Source organism: Ornithodoros turicata, chromosome 5 (assembly GCF_037126465.1).
Source record: "Ornithodoros turicata isolate Travis chromosome 5, ASM3712646v1, whole genome shotgun sequence".
NCBI lineage: Eukaryota > Metazoa > Arthropoda > Arachnida > Ixodida > Argasidae > Ornithodoros > Ornithodoros turicata.
The window spans coordinates 83,325,989-83,349,976 of NC_088205.1; the positions used below are offsets into that span (position 1 = coordinate 83,325,989).

General features: G+C 46.5%; 3 protein-coding genes and 1 non-coding gene across 4 annotated transcripts; 3 read left to right on the forward strand and 1 right to left on the reverse strand.

Moving 5' to 3' along the window:
* Window positions 1–920: 920 nt before the first annotated feature.
* LOC135395056 (retinol dehydrogenase 7-like) lies at window positions 921–5,238 on the forward strand. The gene is made up of 6 exons (XM_064626247.1): window positions 921–1,280; window positions 1,457–1,661; window positions 2,130–2,342; window positions 3,100–3,285; window positions 3,341–3,473; window positions 3,912–5,238. Exons 1-6 carry the CDS (start codon window positions 1,221–1,223, stop codon window positions 4,291–4,293), a joined length of 1,179 nt encoding a protein of 392 aa, XP_064482317.1. The 5' UTR covers window positions 921–1,220; the 3' UTR covers window positions 4,294–5,238.
* Window positions 4,580–13,325, reverse strand: LOC135395055 (protein arginine N-methyltransferase 9-like). Its single transcript, XM_064626246.1, has 11 exons — window positions 12,997–13,325; window positions 12,190–12,316; window positions 11,888–12,127; window positions 11,040–11,201; window positions 10,880–10,984; window positions 9,649–9,729; window positions 9,430–9,589; window positions 8,454–8,613; window positions 7,136–7,604; window positions 6,205–6,364; window positions 4,580–5,709 (listed from the first exon to the last, which is right to left on the reverse strand). The coding sequence occupies exons 1-11, from the start codon at window positions 13,166–13,168 to the stop codon at window positions 5,371–5,373; spliced, it is 2,175 nt and encodes a 724-aa protein (XP_064482316.1). The 5' UTR covers window positions 13,169–13,325; the 3' UTR covers window positions 4,580–5,370.
* Window positions 13,326–13,556: 231 nt separating this feature from the next.
* On the forward strand, window positions 13,557–13,638 carry Trnal-uag (transfer RNA leucine (anticodon UAG)). The gene has a single exon. It is a non-coding gene; the product is annotated as a tRNA-Leu (tRNA).
* Window positions 13,639–13,904: 266 nt separating this feature from the next.
* Window positions 13,905–23,653, forward strand: LOC135395053 (uncharacterized). Its single transcript, XM_064626242.1, has 9 exons — window positions 13,905–14,527; window positions 14,621–14,735; window positions 15,387–15,622; window positions 17,083–17,394; window positions 18,572–18,738; window positions 19,095–19,309; window positions 19,421–19,582; window positions 20,375–20,749; window positions 21,798–23,653. Exons 2-9 carry the CDS (start codon window positions 14,675–14,677, stop codon window positions 22,448–22,450), a joined length of 2,181 nt encoding a protein of 726 aa, XP_064482312.1. The 5' UTR covers window positions 13,905–14,527; window positions 14,621–14,674; the 3' UTR covers window positions 22,451–23,653.
* Window positions 23,654–23,988: the final 335 nt, after the last annotated feature.

Genomic DNA, 23,988 nt, shown 5'->3' on the forward strand with positions numbered 1-23,988 from the left:
GTAGCTTTGTGGGTAATGGAAGGGTAAGGGTCGGTAAGCAATGGGAAATGCCGGGAAGATGTGTGAGTTATGGTTCCATAGTGTCTGTATGTTTTTATTTTTCTACTAGGAGGCGATGGTATTATTCTATCTTGTGCTTTCAAGAATTGTCCTGCAAGAAAGCCTTTCCCATATTCAGGTAAATTGTGTAGGATAGGATGGGCCAGTGGGGAATATGGCCACCACTGAGGCCGCGAGTTTGAATCTGGCCGAGGATGCCAGCAACTTGGTGGCAGGTTTGCCGGTGTTGCCTGTGACACGGTGTGGCTCATGATCATTGTTGTCTTGCAACCATGAATTACTGTGTGAGGCATCACTTGTGAGGTCTGTGTAAGGACAAATTAGGATTTTAAAGCAAATGGAAATTTTCTGCCTCACTGTGTCCATGTGACCTATGTTGCTATAAATGGCACGGGGCAGGATGGGTGTGGTAAACTAGATGCCTTGAATGAGGATGTTACTCTGCAAAATTCGAGTGGAAGCATTTCGACGATCATTGACCTTCACTAGAATAATTGAAATAAAACTAGCAAATGCAGAACATTCTTTTCAAGAATTTGCGTAGTCGATTCGTATTTAAATAGGGCTGTTTGCACAACACTTGATTCGGTACCGAGGAATTATCGGCGTGTAGTGGGGCGGTTCGACATATCTTTGGTAGTGATCACTGCCAAAGATAGAAATATATGTTAAGATGCTAGCGAACTCCCTTCTCCATCGGTACGTTAATTATAACGAATCAAGTGTTGAGCGAACAGCCCTATTTAAATTTCGCATACGTTTCGTTACTGCCATGTTGAGCGTGTCCATCGTTACCATGACAACGGCCGCGCAGGCGCATTCGCCAAGCTTTTTTTTTTCTTTTTTAATAGTTACGTTCAGGTACAAGGTATTTTGCCCATATCGTTGTTTCTCAGACTGTGAAGAGTTTTGCTTGTGGTACGGACGGCTGTTGAGCTATCGCGGCAGCAGCAATACCAAAACCGCCAGAACGCAACGTCTTGGACGTTTCAGCGCTCTTCCGACGTCATGAAAATGCGGTTTCGCATTTGGCCGTCTGACCGAGTTTCCTTTTCATTTCGTAACCTGTATAATAACACCTGGAAGGATTACAAGGTCGCTGTTGCGCAATCGCACAGCGAACAAACGCTGCTGCGACCGACATAACTTTCGCGACTAGGATGCAGACGACATCGCCAACGATGCTGTCGCACGCATCCGAGAAAGTGCTCTCTGCCCTGGTAAGGCTTCTTTTATTACACATGTGCTTTGAAACTTTGTACTGCTGTCTCAAAAGAGATGATTTATCTGTTTTACAAACATGTTGGTTCCGCATGTTTTTTGCCGCAGCGCTTAGCTGTCAAACGGCACACTCGTTGTGTGGTTTCTGTGTTTGCCAGTATGACAATTCTCTCAGCTTGAGGTCCGCAACGAAATTCTCTTCTGCGGGGCCTCTGCGGTCGTCCTGGCTTGGCTGCAGTTGGGACAAGGCTTGGCGGAGCTCTTAGGAAGGGTGCTAATTGGAGTCATTTTACCTGCCCTGGGACTCGGATGGGTTTTATGCCGTGTCCTGAGGAGCCGGACACTTGTTCTGCCGCACAAGAAGGCTGTGCTCATAACGGGTATGATGCAGTCCCTTGAGGAAACTTATTTCACTCTTCAATATTTCCTCGAGTGGAGATTAGGAAATATTAGCGGTGACGAAGTAGTTTTCAACGAAAGACAAGTGAAAGCTTAATTCTCGCAGCAGAATTAGAACCTTGTGTTGCCCCAATCATCATCATAAAATAAGGTTGTTGTTTGTTGCATAATTCTCGTCTAGTGTAACATACAGCAGATAGCAACAGAAATTTTTGGAAATGGAATCGTGGAAAGTTATGTAGCATTCATTGGTTAGCTAATTGGCAACAGGGCAAGGCCGCAGGCGAGCTGGTGCATGTTTATATACGGAAAAACCCGAGAGACAGGGAAAGAAGACATCGTCTACATTACCTCTCTCTTGGGTTTTTCCGTATATCTCTCACACACACACACACGTGTGCTTGCAAGCATGATGAGCCAATAACGCACAAAGAATCTGCCAATTTAAGGTTGTGACCGTGGATTCGGCAACCGGCTGGCCAGGCGCCTTGACAGCCTAGGCTTCCAGGTGTTTGCGGGATGCTTAAATGCCAAGAGTGAAGATGCCCAACATCTCAAGCAGCAGACGTCTCCGAGGACCCATGTCTTTCAGCTGGATGTCACTCGGGATGAGGACATCAGGGCAGCTGTCGACATGGTCAAGGAACAACTTGGTGACAATTGTGAGCCATATTTTTCACCACTGCGATGATGATGATTTTTATACACAGCAACCAGTGGCGTAGCCAGACCTCCAAGGTACATCGCACCTTGTCATAATCGAAATTCAAACCCCTAACAGATTTGTAACATCACAGAACAGCGCAGCATTTAACGAATGAGAAAGCACGTTAAAGTGAAGACATTTAAAATCTTGCATATTCCCGGGGAAAAAGTGCAGGCTATATTCTTTTTGTACCCTTTGCAGGTTTTTTTATACAGGCGCTACGAGAGCAGCACAGAGGTCTCTATTGAAAAACGCATTCGTTTTAGGGTTTTTAAAAGATAGAATTGCTTTCAATGAGGATTGCCTCCCATTCTGTTACCTCACTTTTACCCGAAATTCCTTAATTAAACAGTTAATTCATTTCAGGTAAGTAGTCATCTCGTAGTTATGTATGTACATATTCTCTTTGAGAGGATGTCCGCCCAGCCCTCTAACTAAACTATAAAAATGGCATCTATATGCCGCTCTCGTAGCTTTCTAATAAAAAATTCTCTGAAGGATAAAAAAAAAGACCCCGTTCAACGAGCAACTTTCAAAGTCGCATTTGAGACAACTGGGGACGTACCAGCTAGGGAAGTTCGATGTGTAAATGTGCAGGTGCGCTGTCCTTGAAATCTGATATCGGTACGAAGTGCGAAGATTGTAATTTCCTAACGATTTATCGGAACGTCCTCGGATCCATAAACAGAACGCATTTTGTCTATTATTTGCAGCCCTATGGGGCGTCGTGACAAACGCCGGAATCAACGTCTTTCTGGAACTGGAGTGGCTCCGACAGGAAGACGTGAAAAATATGTTTGACGTCAACGTCCACGGCACCTTGTCTGTCGTTCGGGCTTTCCTTCCCATGTTGCGGCGATTCAAAGGTTCCAGGATAGTGTTGGTGGCTAGCCAAGCAGGTGAGGCAACCACTCTCTTAGTTTGTTTGGGAACAACCCTTATTCCTTCCTGCAGGACGAATCGTACCATTGTGGATCGTGCCGTATGCCATGACCAAAGCTGCCGTCATAGCCCTAGCAGACGGATTAAGGCGTGAACTATGCAAGTGGAACGTGCATGTCTCTACCATCGAGCCCTACTATTACCTGTGAGTGGAATAGCTTCTCCAAAGCCACTGACATTCTAGCTCACTGGATTAGCTGTTCATTGAGAGCACGAGGAAAGTTTTATGGGCTTTCTTTGGAGCTCGGGAAAAAAACAACCACATCGGAAGTACTTGAATGGAAACAACTTAGTCAAAGTATTCTCAACACATTTTCGCATAGACGCTTCGGTTCCAATTATGGATATTTCAGAAAATATGAAAATGCTCCACCTATGCTGTATCTGTTTTATTTTGAAGCACCATTCGAGTGTCCCATATTCTCCCCCCCCCCCCAGCAATCCCCACAAAATTCGAGGAACAATTTGTGACACAGCAGCGTATATTCTAACAGTTGTTTGGAACCACTTTCTAGCTATCGTAAGGCTACGAAAGTAGCAGTTTAACCACACGTAGTTTACTACCACGCATTACTCGTTCCAGCACGGACATCAACCCCAAGAGCGAAGAAGAAATGCTCCGGCGGCACGCTGCCGTGGCCGAACCCGTCCGTGCCGCCTATGGCAGCCATTATCCGCAAGAAGCCGCCCGAAGCATGGTGCGCTTCCTGCAGTGGGCATCCAGGACAGACATAGGTGAAGTGACGCGTGCCATGGAGCAAGCTCTGATGCAGGTTCAGCCAGAGCGCTACTACCGCTGCGATGGAACTCTCACTTGGATATTGCACCTGCTCCTCTTCAACCTGCCCAGCTTCTTCGCCGACGTCGCGGTGTCAACCATGTTTACGGGTAGTTATGCTCCGGATAAAGATGGAGTTCTTCAACGGAGACATTTGCGCAAAACTGACAACTGTCACTCTTGGTGATGCTGACAAGGCTCACCATATCACCAATATCATTGTGGACTGATGCGTGCACCGTGTTGATTATGAAATGAGGAAGTGACAGAGAGGATGAGCCCAGCAGAGCATGAGCAAAGGTTACCCAGGGCAGCTCTCTTTATACGGGATAAAGATTGCATGGTGAGATTGATCACTGTGTATCAGCTGTGGAAGCTCGTATCAGTGGGGATCTTCTGCTGCTGCTGTTCTGTGGTGAACCTCAACCGTGTACCCACATGAATGCAGTTCATTGCAGGTCAGGGACATTGAATATGGGATACTCATTTTTATGCATTCTGTACAAACTTGTATGACTCACTGTGTGACTCGATGTGCAAAACTGTGATACACGCACAAGTAAAATCATGCTGAAACACAAAACGCAGTTTGTGACTGGGGATGAAAACTGACTCAACCAATGGGATCCCAAGAGCAAGCAAGAGCATGGCCTCTAAGCACGAGAATTCTCCTCCGCCCGTAAAATTCGAGACAGCCTCTATGGGAAAGATCATGACAAGATTTTTTGGGGGATGAGGAGTTTGCTCTGCAGATTGATTACCTACAACCAAAAACTAGGACAACAGGGGCCTATCATTCCCGTGCTGGTTCGGATGAGGCCATTTAAAGAAAAGTGCCACGGAAAATTGGGCAAACAAATTTTGATGCTGCATGACAATGGCCACCCTGGTAATCGCTTACTGCATAAGAAGCTCTACAGAAATGACTGTTCCAAGTTGCTAAACCACCCAGCCTATTCTCTGGTGACTTCTTCCTGTTTTGACATTGAACCTTTGAGGACAATTTCTCGATGAAGAGGCAGGCAATTGAACACTATTTCCAGGGGTAGTTTATTCTCTTTAGGAGTCTGAGAACTTGGAAAGCCATGTGTGAAGCTTGGGAAGGAGGGGGGGGGGGGGGGGGGGGGGGTGCTGGGTCAAAAAATAAAAAACGTGTTCGTGAAAAAACGTGAAAAACGTGTTCTCGCTTCTATGTTAGCTCGTACTGTCTGCTTTTTTTTTAAGCATCCCCAATACCTCCTGACTACCTCTGAGAAAACAAGCTTTACTCGACGTTCAGTTGAATCTCTAGCCTTCCATCTTGACAAGAGGCAGATACTGTAGCATATTGTCCTTGCAGGACACTAATCCTTTTTGGTAAGACAACGGCCGCTTGAAGTAGATGGCATCCTTGGCCATAGTTTCTGTTTACTCGACTGCTGGGATAATGTGCCTCGAACCAGTACGGGCAGGCAGAGATGAAGCCTGACTGCGTTATCTCTACTCTCTGTTCCGCAGTTATTGTTCCCTGTACGCGGGACAAGTCCACGTCAAACAGTTGGAATGGTGAACACAGAACACGGTGAGGTATGGTTGACAGACAGATGTCCTGGTGGCTGGAAACCTGCAAAGTCATTCAAAAGATTCCAATACAGTTGCCGACCGGTATTTCAGACTCCAAAATTCAAAATTTCCAATTTTTCGGACGAAGCTCTCGGCACCATCAAACGCCCCATAGAGCCGATGTATTTCCGCTTCCAATATTTCGGACAGTGTTTCGGGCAGACAGCCCAGTTTTTCGTACTCATCTTGCTCTGAGCATGCCTATTTCTTTGGACTTTTCGTCTTCCAAGAGCCAAAACGGATGCACTACGGTACGTTTTGGGACTCTATATTTTGGACCGCGCAACGAAGGAAAGCGCAGTAAGTGGAGCTTAGTGGGGATTAGCAGCATGTATGTTGCCTCTCCGTGTGAACAAGAAAATGCTGTAAAAATCTAAACAATGACCAGTGCATGAGAAAGAGTTGAGGCAACTTGGGCTCAGAGCCCAGGGGTGTACCTTCTGACACCCCTATGTGTTGAACGTGCTGTTGTCTGAGAGCAATTAAAGTACCTGACCTGTGCCCAGTCATTGAGACAGCTGGCCACTTGCCAGCCCGAGGTGTGCTCGTCCGATACCACACGAGATTCAGCTTCTAGGGTCTGGCTCTCCACCAGGACTGCCTGAACATTGCACGTTGTCGGCAGCATGACGCCGTTGGTCTTGAGTGCTCCCGATCTATTACGAGATAATTGTGCCGTTACACTATTTGTGCAATGCTTTCACGAAGCTCCAGATATCTCTGAGGCCATGTGCATATTATGTCAGAATACAATGCCGCAGCTTTTCATTTTGACTCGGACGCAGGGAAGCCATTCTAGAAGTTGGCATAAGTTACTCTAGTCCCTGAAACCAGGCTACTGTGTTACTATAACTTGGTTACTTTAATATAGTAAACCAAGTTGTAGTTACAGCCACTCTGAGAATGCATTCTTCTTTATTAGGCGTAAGCTTTTATGTAGAAGGCTACATTCCCTCGGGTGAGAAAAAAATAATGGTCGATCAATCGTTGGATCTGACGGAAATGCGTTAGCATTAAAACTTGAAAACCCTTGGGGAACTCCCCTTCAACGGCCCTTCACAAACGCTACACAGCTCTTCACGCGACCCTATACAACGCCAATGCAAGACAGCATTCACAGCCCAACGCGCCTTTTGGGGCTGACTCCGATTCAGCTTGGCAGCGCAGTTTCGCAGCCTTCTTTTGCCACTGCAGGACTGGTCTTGATCCTCTATTGCTACCCACGTTAGTTTGTTTTGGCACGTCCCGAGGGTGGTTTGCTGCAGAGCCGTGAGGATACGACGCCAATGCGAAAAATGTCCGTCCCCTCTAAAGCGCAGCCATCTAGTGAGACAGTTCATCGTAAGACACTGCTACCAGAGCGCAGCACTTGCACCAGTGAATCTTCCCAACAGCGAAAGACACATTATGCATTTAGGGTCCCCTACCTGAGAGCTGCGACATATTCAAAGAGCGACGTCCGCAGGTTCCCGGAGGCGTCCCACACGTCCGTCACCAAGACATCGAACGTGGGCAGCTTCGAGTCCAATAACGAGTCCAAGGAAGCAAATTTGTTACGGTTCCTCAGGTTGTGCCTTTTGAGAAAAGCGTCCACGAGGGGTGAAGTGCCTCCAACAATGGTGGTCAGTTGGGATGTATCGTCCTTCTTAAGAAACAGGAGGCCTAGGATAGGAACCGTAGAGATATCTAAGATACGAGCGCCTCGAGGCAGGTCTGTGACTTCTGCGACCTCAGAAAATGGGGTGAAGGACTCATTGAGGATGGAAATAATGTCTTCTTGGAGCTCCAACCGAATTCTGTCGGTCGCTAAGGGACTGGCTTCTGCTATGCTTATGTGATCGCTGCATTTGATGTCTAGATGTACCGGTTCTCCTTTCCTCAGCAGCCTACCGGAAACTGCAAGGAACAAACATCAAGAGCGTGGAAGTATTTTAATTAAATGAAGGGTAAAGAATCGTTACTTCCTCGTAGACAATTTCGAAGACATCCGCAAGTGTGACGCAGAAATAGCGTCGTAAATGCGGTAGAAAATTAAGGCACAGTTAGATGCCACTTCCAAGATATTTTGAGAATTCATGTAGAGTACTTCATCTTTGCACACCAAAACAAGTCCAAGTTATCTTCACAAGATAAAGGTCGACCCCCGTTTATCCAGCACAGGCTGTTTCCAGGCAAAGTAAGCGGTGGGTATAAATGAAAGTCAAGAGTACTGGAGCTATCTGTTATCAACAGAGCCCGCATTTATTTAGGAGGAAAGCGTCCATCGTAATAGGCGTTCAGCTCCAACCCTTACTGATGACACCAACCTCCGATGCCTTGGGCATGTACAGCTGAGGAGACTTACGAAAGCTACCCAATGACCTTTACATATGGCATCTTCATGTAACTTACAGTGGAATACAACTCTAATCTCAAAATCGGTCAACTTGTCTTCGTGATGGTTTGTCCATACTACCTACGTGGACTGCGCATTTCAACCCTTTCGTCGCGAGTATGAGTGCGTGGGCTTTCGGTGGCGGAGAATTGGAGAAACTAAAATAGACGCCTTTTACAGCAGACGACTAGAATGCAAGACGAAATTGAGAGATCCAATATGAAGCCCTAGCTAGGCCCCTGAAAAGCAGAGGAGACGATATGTGCCTTTATTCCTCCCCCATGAGAAGAGCGCATACATGTAGAGGTCAGCGTGGGTAACATTAAATCGTAGGTCAAAAAGTGTACTAATACAGTGGTCCTATCCCCTACCTGGGTAAATGGCCTGTTCCCAGCAGGTGTCCCCATGCAAGGTGTCCAGCCACGTGTCTCCCACTCGGAGTCGGAACCAGAGGCCCAAGCAGTCAAGTCTTCCCACCTCGGTACATTCCACGGTCTCCTTCCAGGTTTTGCCGAGAAGGTTTCGCATTGCCTGGATGAGAACGGGGACAAGAATCGTGCAGAAGGAGTACCACAAGCTAGTTAAGATAGTAAGTGGTGTTAGAGCAAATGATGCTCTCGCAACACCACATTTTACGCTATTTGTTGAACATGGACAGACAGACTGACATGTTCGTGTGTTGTACCAAAGTTTTATATCTCTGTAACGTCGTGTGTACAAACAGCGTCGTGGTATTACATTATCACCTATTATGTAGCTCTTCCAAAACTGCAAAGGCAGCAGACCTGGTGACAGGAGCCAGCAAAATGCTGGCCAATCTTCCATTTCTTGTTTTCCTGCAATCACTTCTTTTCTTTTTTTCATCCCAGCCCACCAACGCTCTGGCCTAGAAGCATTTCTAACATTTTTGGACAATGTAGGGCGTGGGTCCTCACTGTGAGGTGACTCATGTGTATTCCATTTCACCACATTACCGCCAGCAATGGGGTACAGTATCGCCCCCTGGTGATGAAACTCCCCATTCAACATCATTAAAATAAAGTTGTTGTCGTTTGTTTTTCTGTGACCTCGCTCTTGATGGAGAAGGTGTCCCAGGCTAGTTGACACCTTATGACCTTTGTTATCAAAGGCTCGAAAAACAAAGAAAAACAGAGAGCCCCATAAAACCAATCAATCTTTACAAGACACATGCCATATCAACATCTGTACAAGTCTTATTGTAATCTTTGCAACGATTAACAGGAAAGCTGCGTAATTTCCCATTCAATTTCCCTAGGCATCTTGATCCTGAAACAGCCCCCACTGAACTGCGAGAGATAAAGGCGCTGCTCAACAGTACTTGCTTACCTCTGGATCGTTGAAGTCTACAGAGAGCAGGCGAAGGGGCTTCGAGAGCATGCGGTAGCCTTGTGGAGCCCTCTGCAGACAAAGTGTCGTATAAGGCACACAAGGGCATCGCATCTCAAACTGTCCCATTCCCAGCGCTTCTAGGACTGTGTCTTTTACGCTGCGATGCATATCAGGAATAAATGCCGAGGGAGAAAGTGACCCGAAGAAAACATTTACCTGGTGTGAAACCTTATGTGCTCGCACTCCAGAAGACACAGAAAGACCTCGGCTGCTTCCGGAATTACCTTCGGCCCCGATCTGCAGTATCACATCCAATAGCATTTATACTTTTTCAACTCTACTCAGTTCGCTCCGATTGCTTTTGTTGCACCAATCAAAAGTTTTTCTCTAAAGGAGAAAGAAGCACGCTTTGCTCGCGCTGAGACACGTTAGGGAAGAGCATAAGCCTATCAGCTGTGTGCTCCGTGCCGGGCCGTCAAAATACGCCACCACCGTGGGCTGGGCCGACAAACATGTTTCCAAGAGTCAGGCTCGGCCGGGTCACGCAGCTAATTCCACACAACGGAGGACTATTAGTTCATATCACCACGTGCTCGCATTATTCCTGCGCATATATTTGCAAAAACAAGCAAAGAACACTGCATTATGCGTATGATTTCACCCTCTAGAACATTCTCAAAGCCACTTCACATTGCTCCTCACGTATTTCACAATCACATTGGCAAAGCTTGGTGAGAGGGCTAGGGATTGGAGAAGGATTTTGTCGACAGCACCCTCTACCTCCGCAAAAACTTGACAGTGTAACAATAACGCCCATGCCCGCATGCATTCTGAATTTTATTTGGTCTCGTGCTGTTACGATGTTAAACCGCCATCACTTGTACGTTTGTGGCCTTGTCTTCTCTTCTTATACATTTTTTTTGTAAGCGCCAGAAACATGTACGTCACGGCTGGAAATACTAGGCCGGGATCTACTTGTCGAGTCACCGGGCCGGGCTCTATTCGCTTAGACACTAGGCGGGGCTCTACTCACTGGGCCACCGGGCTGAGCCGCATAAAAATAAGAAGGTCCGGGCCGAGCCATTTTTTGATGCGCCCGGGCCGGGTCGGGCCCGGAAAAGTCGGCCCGTGCAGGGCTCTAGCCTATAGTTCTGACTAGAATAAATCATCCCAAGAGGAACCCATCCAGCAGAAAAAAAAAAAAAAAAAAGTTCATAATTGCGTTAAAAACTGACGTACCACTCTTGGATATCTCACACATAAAACTTAATACCGATTCCCTTTCCAAGAAAAATAGTGCTTCTTTAGACAACACGTAGCTACGGGTAACTGACGTAACGCGTGTGTCGGAAAAACAAAATGTACCATATTTAGTGTACGTAATGTTAAAACTATCAATAAAGCATATTAATCAATTTCGCGAGCCAATGTATAAAGGAAGAATTACGGATGCTGCGGGTCGAGAAGATTCTCCCACGCGTGCAGCAGGTTGGGCAAGACATGCTCTCCAAAGAGCCCAGCATCGAATGTCTCCGTCACCACCAGAGAGACCCTAGAATGTGAAGACAAAATAAATAAGTCGTGAAAGATGGGCGGGATGGAAATACTTTTGCTCAATATCCTCAGGAATGTTGAGGAGGGTGGAGTGCTTGTTGATGATCTTGGCTCGGGTTCCATTGAGCTCAAATACGGCCCTGGCCACGTCGCAGGCCACAGATGACACCTCGCATGCGTACACCTCCTTGGCACCTGCACCTAGTGCAAATAGGCTGGAGAGGCACAATTCATCGGGTAACGTGGAGCAGATTCTCTTTCGCATCATTCGTTAATCTTCAACATCATTCTCTATGGGCGAGGCCAGAATTCCCCGCTCCCAGGTCGGGACAGGGTTGGGTACGACAGTGGGTTCCCAAACTGTGGGTCGCGACCCACAAATTCAAATAAATGCCACGCTGTGATCGCTATTGTGCGTTACCAAGGAGCCCCGGGCAGCAGACCCGGAACATTCTCATAAGTACGCACGCATGCGGGGTACGCGACGCATTTCGATGGATCACACAGCCTCGCTTCCATGGCTCTTTTCATTGTGCACGAGGGCCAAAATCTATGTTGTGTGGTCCACCCACTGCAATGCACTAAAGGCCACAGCGTCTGCGTCTATCGCGGCATACGCGGACGCCCAGCCTTCACGGTGCACAGCGCAGTGGTGTCTTCTTGTATTAGAGCGCACGCCAAAAACCTAAGAAAACCATTTCGCGTGCGTTGCCAGAGAGCGAAGCATGCAGTAAAGCGGGGCTCTTATATCTTGCAAGTCATTTGTTGACTCGATCTTCTATAGATGCTGACCCCTGCCGAGGTTAACATATTTCAGCTTATCTAAATGGCAGACATAAAAGTAATGCAAACGTAATTTTCCTATCACAGACTGTCAAGAAGGCCAGGAGAGAATGCTTACCTCAAAAGTCCCGTCCCAGCACCGATGTCCAAGACACGTTGATGATGACCGTGCGCAACAGCTTCGTTGATGGCTTCCTGGAAGGCTTTATTTCGGCTGCGGTCATTCAGCATAGGGAAGTGCCAGCGTTCCATCAGCGTAGTCTTTATCCCGTCTATACTGGCACGAGCTGCTCCATACTTGGGGTTCAGGTCCAAGGCCTTGCGAATGCTCAACACTGCTTCCGGAACTCTGTCCAACCTGTGGATGCCTACGCATAAGCACACTTTACACGCGATGCATGTGCAGATAGCCTGTCATACCGAAACAGCAGGGTACCCAGCCAGTGGTGCAGTTCTTCACATTCATCATTTGCATTCAGTAGCTCTTGATAACAGTCAAAGAGTTCCTTCCATGCCTGTTTGGATTCTAGATATGCCGTGTGCTTCGCTGGAATGTTAACCATCGGGAGAAAATCATTTGGGCATATTTGCAATCCTACCGTACACACAAAAAGAAAAATCTAGACAAGTGTCTCAACACCTCGCAACATATTCGCATTACCTGCATCTTTATTGCGCACTTGAAAAAACGGATTAACTACGGCAACGACACTTCAACGGAGCAGTCTGATAGCAGCACTGCCTAGAGTGCTAATCGCGAGTTCAACTCATGCCATACCAGTGAGACAAGCTGCACGAACGTAACCTAAACGGCCTTCACTAAACTGACCTGGGCTAGCTTGATCTAACCCGATATAAATGTAAGAGTTGCAAAAGTGACCAAAGGGATGTCAGGGGCCTCGCACGACTTGCAGGTGCCCATGCAGTACTTTGCAGGTTAGTGAACGAAAATTACGTAAGTGTGCAAGTATGTCTTGCACCACACCAGTGGCGTAGAAAGAAAAATATTTCGGGAGGGGTTCTACCGGGACTTTACATGAGGGAGGAGGAATCCGGGGGAGGGGGAGGATTTCGGGGGGTGGGGGAGGTTGAACCCCCGAATGCCCCCCTTCTGGCTACGCCGTTCTCTTGCACCATCAGTGCTTTTCATGCTACATTTAATGCGCTACAATAACTTACGGTGTTCATTATTCTTTGTTGTAATAATAATAATAACAGTAGTAATACCAGCTGCCAGCAGAAACTCGTCTTTCATCCGGCGCTTAAGCGTTGGATCCAGATTAAACGCTACGCAGAAATGTGCCAGGCTTCTGGCATACTCTTCGCTTCGCAAGCATGTTGTAATTTGTTGAAGCGAATATTCCAACAATCGGTCCCTATTCGTTGTGCACCGAGACATGCTTGAGGAAGTATGTGGAAGTTATCAATACTGAACGTGTTCATTTAGTCGATTTGTTTGCATCCCTCAGCACTCTACTTCGAGCCACTTCGAGCACATCACACATCTTCACGAAAACTTTGTTGTATCTCGCGCGTGCACGTGCATGTCGGGTGGACGGTGGCGACGACAGGCTCAACGCTCAACCAGCTCAGCTCAGCCACATAGAGTCGATATTGACGGGAATAAACATTATGTAAAAAATTATAATTTATAAATTCTGAATGAGAGTGTGGAATGCTTCACAAATGTATGTACATCACAGCGAAATGAAATAAACTAACAAAACGAAGAACATTTGCACGACGACTAGGGTACTAGCACGTATGTAAGAAAAATGAACCTCGTGGGTAGCGTGGCCGAGTGGTCTAAGGCGCTGGTTTTAGGCACCAGTCTCTAAGGAGGCGTGGGTTCGAATCCCACCGCTGCCATGCGAGATTTTATGCGAAAACATTAGTCAGGTTACTGTGTTGTGGATTTCGATTCTCCTACCCGGCATTACTGTTTTGTGTCTTTCCCTGACTTTTTTTTCGCTCGCAAATTCCTGTCCCGCTTTGCTGTCTTCAGCGTGGTTCAAGGTTCAAAGCTCCCTTCACCTATTGGTCTACTCCACCCTAGGCGTTCCCAAAGCAACGTCAAGGCGGAGTCATTTGTTGCCATGGCAGCTCCCAATCCCATCGAGGGTCGGCCCGTCGGCCATTGAGACTTCGGCAACTTCGGCCTGACTGATCTCGAGTTTGTCTTGGACATGTGTCATGTATCAACGTGCTTCTGTGTGCAATATGTGTGTGCAAGTGCCAGAACCGTGTCGTGCATAGAAACGAAATCGTGCCATCTTTTAACGCCAACAAAGAGAAATGACGAGTGTCTCAACAACATTCTGAAGGAACGACATTTGAATAACGAAACTCTAGACGCTTTTGGTCCGCGAGTTATGAACCTGTCTCGATGTTTGATATAATAAGTTGAAGACACGGTGACGTTTTCAACGCCAGATTTTACAAGTAAAGAAAGTCTGAGCGTTATGTTTCACGTGAATGAACGTAATATCCATCTGCACAGTGGAATGTACAGAATATCGATCGGCGTCGATGTCACAGAAACAACGCTTACCTCTGTCTCTTCTTCAATAATTGAGTGTACCAAGAACTCCAATATGCAGGATGACTTTTGTTCGAGGGTACATCGAGATTTTGCTCGATAGGAACATGTTGGGAATCATCTTGCGGAATAAGCAAACATTAAGCATCATGATTCTCCCAGAACAGAGAAGAGGTGCAATGCTGTGTTTTGGGTCGTCACTTTATTCGTACCTCTCAGGTGAGACAGTATTCGAACAATTGAGATGTGGCAGGCGTCGAAGGCATGTGTTGCGTTAGTTTATTGCTAATGCAAACTTTTACATGACCCTAGGGTCCCTCCTGGCAACGAGGACGTCCAATAGGAGGACCAGGACAAGCTAACAGTATGGCCGTTTCCTGCAAGTTTCTCTGGCTACTAGGCTTTATCTTGCTGCCCTTATCATCCAGTTAGTCAAGTTTTTGCGTATCATGCACCTGCATGTTCCTGCAGCTTCCTGCCAGCACTGGGTTGTTATGTTAATCAGGGTTTGTGGTTTTGTTTCAGTTTTCCTGGCATGATGAGCGTTCTGAGCTTGAACTACTCTCTTTCTGCACGTTTTTCACCCTCTTCCCATTATGAGTTTGTTTTCTACTTTTTTCTGCTCTCATATTTGTTTCATAAAAATAAAGTATTAAATTATGCACTATCCGTGTATTCACACGAGAGTCATTCCCAACCGAAGCAGAAGACGCGCTTTTAGCTTTCTGAGCGCGAGCGCTTAATGTCCAGTGTTCACGTAGACTGCTAACCGTGTGGAACATCCTGCAACACAGTCACAAGATATTCTGTAGCAGACGACAGGAAAGACTCTGAGGGTGTAGTCTGCGAAGTGTCGTCTGCTAAGTGCGCAGTACACCACTCACGGTATTCCGCACCGTTGTGAATGCTCAACATAGCACAGGACGGAACTTTGTCTTCTGTGATCAGTGTTTTTGCTTTTCCTTCCACTGGAATATTCCGCGAGGATGTCATTCGTGTGAATACACAGTATCTGCACCGATTACTCCCGGTATTTGCGGTATTCCACTAAGCATTATTGTCCCTCGCTTTCTCACAGCCTCTCCACAGACTCCGTGGGTGCGTGGCCCTGCTGAGTACATTGCCCTTTCAGGAGACCTACTCATTGACTACGAGGTTGCCTCCAATACCACTTCTGGAGCAGTGATCAGAGTGGTTGACTCTCAGGGAATACCACTATCAAAGACGGATGTCAGAAGCAACCTCGGTCATGTCATCTTCCCGTGTGGGATTGTACACAAGGCAGGGGACTATCACTTCGAGATTGCGCAAGGCGTAAGTCCTTATATACGTGTACAACGAAACACCTTGTGGCTCGCAAATGAGAGTCCAACTGACAGACTGTTTGAGTACCTTCTTGAAATGGTTACATATATCTTGTATGCCTTTCTGACAAATGGAAAGGCCTTTATTTATGTAACAAAACATAATTTGTCACATTACATAACGAAATATATTTATGATTTACAACTCCCTATGCCGACAGAACTGGTGGCTTTAAGCCAGCACCAACTCGCCAGACGAGAACTGTTTCTTACACGTTCATCTCGGATAACAGCCAACAAAACACGAGGACAAGCAGAAGGACAGCTGTAAGGCCCGCTTGCACTAGCTTGGTGGCTGTTAATCCATGATTAAGGCCCTCTGTTTTCTGCTGCGGCAAATTCAAAATTCCACGGCACTGACTCGTAAATTCTGCGATTTTCCGCGGCGAGCAGTCAACAGCTGCTTGAAATGGGAGACACTTTCTTTTCTTGGATAATGTGGGAACAAAAAATATGTTATAAAATTACAGATTCAAAGCACTGTTGTGGCTCAGCATTACATACATGATATCTTGTGTTCTCATCTGATGCGGTCTGTCGCCTGAAATCATTTTATACCTGCTGAAAGGTCTTTCAGCATCTACAGAGTTCATAGGAACTTTATAGGAAGGAGTTTACAATACATGCCCTGGGGAAGTTACATCTTTAGTACACCCCTTTTTATTCTTGGGCTGTAGCCATTATTTAAAAGTCTTAACTTCTTGAAGGCAACCTCCCAGATATCAAATCAAAATCCCCCACTACTACCGCTAAACTGCATACGGGAGGGATGCTGCCCATTCCTGAAGTGAAGTATACACAATAAACTTGGGCTAATGTTATCCTAAGCTAAACTACAATCTGTCTGTTTTGTCCTGCAGCATAGACAATTTCGTAAAGCTTCAATTTTGTAGGGGCGGCTTCACCTCATGCAGAGATGCGTCAGGTGAAGCCCACTTTCGGGAGGTGTCGTTCGTATTCGACGAATAGTTATCCGGAAACCCGAATATTGGGTATTTAGATTCGCGAATCGTATACTTCGAGTGATTGATATTCGATTCGAATTTGAGAACTCTAATATCCACACACCCTTAAAAATAAAGGATTCCATGAAACTCCGTGTCAAATGAAGGATTCCGCGATTAATTCAGAATTCCGCGGAATCGCGGAAAACGAAGGGCCTTATCCATGATGACCCATTTACACGCGTTTCTTTTACACCTGTGGCTGACACGAGAAAGAAATTGTTTGCGTAGCTGTGCAGGCTTTGAAGTGTAAGCCTTACATTACACAATGGGAGTAACTTTCTATTATTGGTCTCTGCTCTTCGGACCAGTTAGTGAGCCACATCCCAAAAGTGTCGAGTTGTGGCCGGGCCGATAAACCTGGGCCTATGCGGTGAAAGCCTCAAGGTGTCCTCAATGAATGCAGGACACAGTAATGGCTCGCTCCCCGGAAGTAACGAAGACACGGTGGCCAGCGAGTGAGACCCACGTGCCATTGCTGCTAGAATCGTACAGCTCGGACGCTGTGGTGGCCTTGGAGTTTCCGTCCGTCAAGTGTTCTCCCCTGCAGCAGGACGACTATGGCTTCGACGTCACACTCGTATACCAGGGATCCTCTCATCCGGGCCTTTGGAAGCCGGAGGTGTTGGCCCAAGAGAGGCTCGGCAACTGGAAGGCTCTCTGGTCGCAACACATCACCTTCGACTGTCAACTGTTCGACCGGCCTGGCTTTTACCAGGTTAGTGAACAACAGCAGCGCCCCCTCAATCACACCCTGAACCAAATTTCATTCGGTTGTCTACCATTACTTTTAACATTCGCAGGACCACGGTCACTTATATATTCAGGGTCTAACTTTTTTATTATTCCTTCCCGAGTCAGTTTAGGACCACTTCTGGATAAAACCAGATTCCTCCCCGAATCCTAAACCACGTATGGGGTTGTACCCAGTATCACTTGCGCTATTTAGTAGTAATTTGGATGCATATCTGACGTAAATATTATTGGAGTGAAGCAATAAAGTACGCGAAGCACATTTGATGTTACAACATGTGGTGCTCGCTGTGTATCTGCAGTATGTTTGAGCAACACATGCACTTGAACTGCGGGCAATGCATCCAAGGGCACATTCTTTGCTGAAGATAGAAAAGAAAGAGGCTGCTGTTCCTTCCTTGCCCTGATGCCTGAATGACAACGTGCAAACAGCCTTTTTTTGTACCTTACAAACATGATTTCAGCTTGTGCTGTACAACCATTTGGCACAAACTAGACTGCTCAGTAGTAGATCCAGGAGGGGAGCGGTTGAGCGAATGAAAGCTGTCTAACAATTATGTAGAGGGGTACCAGGATTCTGACGTGTTTACGTTGCCACGTGCATAGATGTCATTTTCTGCAAGTACCGGAGCGTCACAGGGAGTGTTCTGGAGAGTTTGCATCTCTTTTTTTTTGTTGTTGTTGTTGCGAATATGTCATTTCACAGCTGTGTTTTTTCTCCTCTAAACTTTGGATATTAACGAAGATACGATAAGTAAAAGACGAAAAACTCTAAATTCTCGGAACACAATAAACTCCGAAGGACACCCTCCAAATATGCAAAAAATAAACTCAGAAAACCCGGAACCTTAGCTATATATTAGGTTTTCCCCTCCCCCAAAGGGAAGGTCTGGAACCTCCCTTGACTGTGCTTGAAGTCTTTCCAAAACTTGAGGGTTCTTACCCTTGGAAGATATTTCATGAAATTCCATGCTCATTTCAAGATCCTGGTGGCCAGAGCTACTTTGCACACTTGTGGTGTCACATTTGTTACCGCAAAATAAACTCTGGAACTAACTGTGGTCTCAGTAAGATGCAACAATGGCTCGTTACGTATTTTGGAGCACATGATCAAATTATAATCTGGGTTTGAACCTGTCTAGGTGCAGGTGCTGTGTGCCGATGACCAGAGCTTACCAGCTGTGAGCGAGAGTGTTCTCATCACAGTCCTCAAGAGCCCCCAGTACGCCATCAACATTGTACAAAACCCCATCTCTAGCTGCCACAGTGGAATTAACGTCGTCTACAGGTATCCAACAACTTGTGGCAAGTGAGTCTTTGCATTATTGCTCTATTAGCTCTATATGTACTTTTATTACGCAGCTTTATGAAGCAGTATAACTAATGAGACCTGACCGTCTGAACGGTGTGTGCAGCATTTTAAATCCACATTGGGGGTCGAGGTAGATACGTAAAAACAGTAAAAACGTATTTTTGACGAGAAATGCAACAAAAACTGCTTTTTTACGCAACAAGAGGCTCTCCTATTTGTTGCAGAAGGACGTGCTGCTGTCTCTCGTTGCAACTTTAGATCCGTAAAACATGGACCGGGGATTTCCATTTGAATATGAGATGTTGTAAGGTCGCTGTACAGCCTGCCTAAAGAATTCCTCCATCTTCCCCCAGGGGCCGTGATAAGGTTCGTGTGTACGGTCGTCGCTCTGGACAGCTGGAGTACCTTTTTGAACAACGGCTCCCCATGAATAAGCATGCCATTACACTGGGATGCCACCTTTTCCCCGATGGATACGAGGAATTCTGCTTCATGTATGTCGGTGTGGCACGTAACGGTGCTGTATTTGAGCTGGCAAAAGTGTGCAGGCCGGCCGACATCCAACCAGGTGAGCTCTTTTTTACTTCGCCCAGTGAGGATGACACACTTTTGACATGTTGTATGTGGTTTTGGGTGGGCTGCCTGCACATTGCACATTTCATTGTGCAATTTTGTACAGATTCGAAGCACTCTGACTGGGGTGCTTGGAGCGAGTGGAGTCCATGTACTGGTTCGTGCGGAAAAGGCACTCAAGTTCGGTATCGCCTATGCTCCTCACACGCTGCCTACTGTTCCGGAAATGCCTATGATTCCAGGACCTGCATTCTGGAGCCATGCCCCGGTATGTGTCTTGGAATGTGTCACATTTTACGAGACAAGCCGCTCATGCGATGTGCAATCGAGCGAATAATTTTGCAGCTGCGGTGGAAATAAATTGTTACGAAGAAGTTTGAAAATCCGAGTCGAAACTTGCGTTAGGGGAGGAGCCTCAGGACGAGAGCCAAACTTGGCTCAAACTGAGTCTCCTTAGTCTGAGAGACGCAGTTGACGAAAAACGTTCATCAACTGCCATCTTTCAGATCATTACTTGGACGTCGGTGAAGCTTTAATGTCGTATTAGTTACCTTGTGGGTATCTCCATTGAAATTGTAAGCTCTATGGGCTCAGTGGTGGTTGGTCCCTGTTGCTGTTTTCTTATAGGGCCTCTCTGGACTACAAGAATGGGGATAATGTGTTTGTATTATAAATCAGTGTCGCGACTCGATATGCAAACTATAAACACTGTCGGTGGATGGGGCGTTACAAGCCGTAGGTAGACCCATCTCCGGCACCAAAGCTTTGTTCCCCAGTCAAGATTCGTAGTTCAGCGAAATTCCATACAAAACCCCAAATTCCGCAATACATCCTAAATTCCGCACGTTTTCGCGGATTCGCGGAAAACCCTGGGCCTTGGGCGTCGTACATTTTTCTCAGACATTCCCACTAGCTACCATGTCACAGCTGCATCTATTTTGCTCTAAAACTTGGAATGCAGGTTCGCATTGATAAAATCCAGTAACAGTAAGTAAGCAAATAGTGTCCAGCACAACCTGGGGGCACGTTGTCACGATCCCCGTAACGTTTTGTGCCGCAGCAACGACGACGACAAGCACGCTGCCAACTCCCGGCTACTGTTCCTGCGGCTGCACTTTCGTGGTGTTCCGGTCGGAAAGCGTGCAATTCCGCGGTTCACTGTGCGGTAACGGGCCCGTGACGTGGATCCTTCGGCCGCTGCTCGAACCCGGCGTCACCGTGCACTTCTTGGACGTGCAGCTGGAGCCGTATCGGCAACGGCTGATCGTTCGAGGGGGAGAGTCTCCCGTGGCGACCCTGCTGGCTGTCATCTCGGGGAGCGATTCTCTCTCTGTCACCTCGGACAGGGGACCAATCAGGGTTGACTTTATGGATAGCAATGCCACGGCTTCTCAGGACGACGGCACGGGATTCAATATGACCTTCTGGGGAAGCGGTAAGATTGTTTTCTTCGCGTGGGAACCTTGCAGGGCGCCCCACGGAACATGCTACAACAGTTACATTTTAAAAATGAAATTTATACCGTGGTGCATTCGTAGCTGTAAAATCGGGCTATGTGAGGATACCAGGTGTTTCACAAAGATCCCCCAGCTGAATACTTTGTAAACGGGTGGCGCTGTCGAAAAGCTTTCTTTTCAGTGGGCATCCCTGATATATTGGCCAAGAACTCAGCAGTAAGCGGCTTATTTGCGTACGCTCGTTAATTAAATAGAACTACTAACTTTTAAATTTTACTTCGGACGGTTTCGGAACCCCTTTTTTACCGACTGGATCCTTCAACGAAAAATGTTCCAGGAAAAACCCCGCGTCGACTAATCGGTTTCGGTTTACATAATCCTTGCGTGGAGCAGCGTACCAATGCGATGTTTCGCTCAGCTATTCGGCCGACAATTGCGTGTGACCCCGGATGCGACTCAATGTAGCTTTTACAGCTCAGTCACGTTGCCGACTGAGACAAGTTGACTCTCCTATATGCTGTCTTTGCGGTGATCTGGAAGATCTAGGGCATATTCTTCTTCATTGCCGTGCAGGTACCAACCTTCCCGAACCACACTTTCAGGGTCTCTTTTGGACCACTGGCAATGGGATAGAGTATCACCCCCATGGATGAAACTCCCCAATCATGATCACAAAATAAAGGTGGTGTTGTTACGCTAAAACACAATGCATGCACGATGGGAGAATAAAAATTCGAATTCGTACGAGCTTTTCAGATATCATTCCCATAATTGGACCTGCCTCAATGTTTTAATTAACACGATTCAATTTGTACTAATTTACCAATAAAATAAACCGACATTTTAACGAACAAGCTACTAATCTGTGTAAACTTTTAGTTGGGCAGTTACTTGGAATTCCAAGATTTCTGCCGTTGGTTTTTGTGTGTGAAGCGCGCAAAGATTAAACGTTGAGTAACAAGGTGGGCTGCCCTGTATAACTCTGCCAGTAAATGTATTATTTCCTGACTGCTCGATCGATTCCAGGTACACACGAAGAGGCGACATTCCTCGCATCCAGACACACGATCCTTTCACCTATCCACGTTACATTAACCGTCCTCGCAACTGCCGTCTTCTCAGCCCTCTTCATCTTCCTCATAATCTACCGCAAATGCCGACAGCAGCCGAGTGAATCCCTCTGCTCCGTCGACGAAGGTGACGAAACCACGAAGCTTCTGCGCTGCGAGACGTTGACATCAGAAGTCTCGGCGTTGTGTCCCACCAGAGCCTCAAAGGCTATCGGACAGAGCCCAGAAGACTACATGGAAGGCAGCAACTTGTTTGAACAGTCCGAGCCATCTAAGAAAGTCGGAGCAATTAAAAAGAGTGTAGTGTCCCTCGTCTCGTCGGATCACAAGGCGGCCTCGTCCTTCTCGGAGCTGAGCGTCGCAGGTACGGAGGACGGATTAGAGCTGGACTATTACGACTACGGGTGTCACGACTTGCCAGGGTCTTACTTTTCCGCTCTGCCGGAACAATGGCCACCTTTTATTCCCTCTCCCAACATGGGCGAGGATGAAGATGCTCTCGAACTGCAGCTGCAGAAGTACACATTGCCTCCCCCGGAGACGGACTTATACTCGATGGACGGGAGAAGTTCTGGGACAGCTGGGAGTACAATGACTGCAGACGCATAGCAGTAATAGTTGCGAGGAGTAATCACAACTTTTCGTAAGTCTAGAAAGTGTTGTGCCCCACATTTTGAAAAGTGCGTGCCGTAAAATCGGAACCCTATAAATACGGAATTTCAGTCGGAGGTATGTCCTTCGCAAATAATTTTTAGTGGATACACCCGGTATATCGCCCGGTAAATTGCACGTGCTTCGAATTCCCGACAGTTCTCAGTGCCTTGACATGTTAGGGCTTCGGTTGATGTGCAGAATCTTCGGTTGATGTGCAGAATAGGGAATTACTATTCATTCTATGATACTATAAGAAATAGAGAAAGCATTGGCTGCTGATTAATCTACCTAGGCAGCTGTTCCACGAGGCTGATGAGTGCCTGTTTGTGTGTTGCTTTTTGCCCAACGCAGTTCTGTGCCGTTACGTGCTATGTGAACACAATGTGCGCTTACTAGGTGTGTCCATGAGTACATTGTCCCATAAAGGAACGCAAAAGGTGTTGTTTGCACGCTTTGTACAGTGGTGCCATCTGTTCTCGAGTACCTGCATACTTTAAGTGTAGACCGTAAAGTGTAGACCATCCACATCATCCATGAGGGGCACTACCTTTCGGCATCTCCCTCATGATTAGTCAGCTAAAGTTTGAATTTTGAACGGAGAAGCGGGCACATTGACATAGCAGACAACGGCAATGATACAGCTACTATCGAAGTGTATGGAATGACTCATCAATTTATAGATTTTGGAAGAACACATATCCTGCTTGTACAAAAATCCTAAGGTAAGCTTAAGTACAACGTATCATAGCAATGGAAGAAGCAATAGACGGTCCGATGACCAGCGTAGGGGGTGACATGGTCGCTGTGGGGGTGATAGCCACTGTCTTTCTCCATGGGAAAGGTAGAGCTTAACATATACATACATTAGAGGTTGCTGCATATTGTCACATAATAAGTGTCGACGTTGACTGCTCATTGACAGTATGGTTTTTTTAATGCCGTTGTCTCCAACTCGGCCTACAGAATGTAACAAACTCTTGTCACGCAGTTTAACTGCAAAGTGTTGCGTTGACTTTTGTCTCTACTTGTTGTGTACTCCACAAGATGTCCTAACTGCAATGTTGTGACTACACTAGTCCATACCTTTTCTAGTCACTCGTTCATTTTTGCTTTTTTTTAAGACTATGTGAATAATAAATAGTTTTTGAAAACTTTTGTAAAAAACGTGCTCATGTTCTTTTGTTCTCTTGCTCTTGTTGTTCTGGGGGGAGGGGATTTTTTAAGCATGCACGATTAATGCACAAAAAACAGAAGTAACTCCATCTATTATTTGCAGTGTAGAATGAGGACATTGGATATGTTAAACCAATGGTTCTAGACCTTTGTTATTCGAAGGAACCCGTCATTGGGCCAGCAAAACTCGAGGAACCTTCTACCATACAATTGCAACTCTGTGGGTCAGGCAATGTCGTATAAGTTGCAAATTATTGGTTTTGATTTACTTATTATTATATTGTTTGTCATGAAATCCAAGTAGTCTAAAATATCGTGCA

Bases quoted from the DNA above. Each gene is read 5' to 3' on its own strand.
- LOC135395056 (XM_064626247.1), top strand. From the start codon at position 1,221: ATGCAGACGACATCGCCAACGATGCTGTCGCACGCATCCGAGAAAGTG. The intron at 2,343-3,099 runs GTGAGCCATATT...TATTATTTGCAG, and splicing joins GGAACAACTTGGTGACAATT to CCCTATGGGGCGTCGTGACA. The intron at 3,286-3,340 runs GTGAGGCAACCA...TCCTTCCTGCAG, and splicing joins GTTGGTGGCTAGCCAAGCAG to GACGAATCGTACCATTGTGG.
- LOC135395053 (XM_064626242.1), top strand. From the start codon at position 14,675: ATGGCCGTTTCCTGCAAGTTTCTCTGGCTACTAGGCTTTATCTTGCTG. The intron at 19,310-19,420 runs GTGAGCTCTTTT...AATTTTGTACAG, and splicing joins GCCGGCCGACATCCAACCAG to ATTCGAAGCACTCTGACTGG. The intron at 20,750-21,797 runs GTAAGATTGTTT...GATCGATTCCAG, and splicing joins TATGACCTTCTGGGGAAGCG to GTACACACGAAGAGGCGACA.
- LOC135395055 (XM_064626246.1), bottom strand. From the start codon at position 13,168: ATGTCTCGGTGCACAACGAATAGGGACCGATTGTTGGAATATTCGCTT. The intron at 12,317-12,996 runs GTATTACTACTG...TTAACATTCCAG, and splicing joins CGAGTTTCTGCTGGCAGCTG to CGAAGCACACGGCATATCTA. The intron at 7,605-8,453 runs GTAGGGGATAGG...TGTTCCTTGCAG, and splicing joins GGAACAGGCCATTTACCCAG to TTTCCGGTAGGCTGCTGAGG.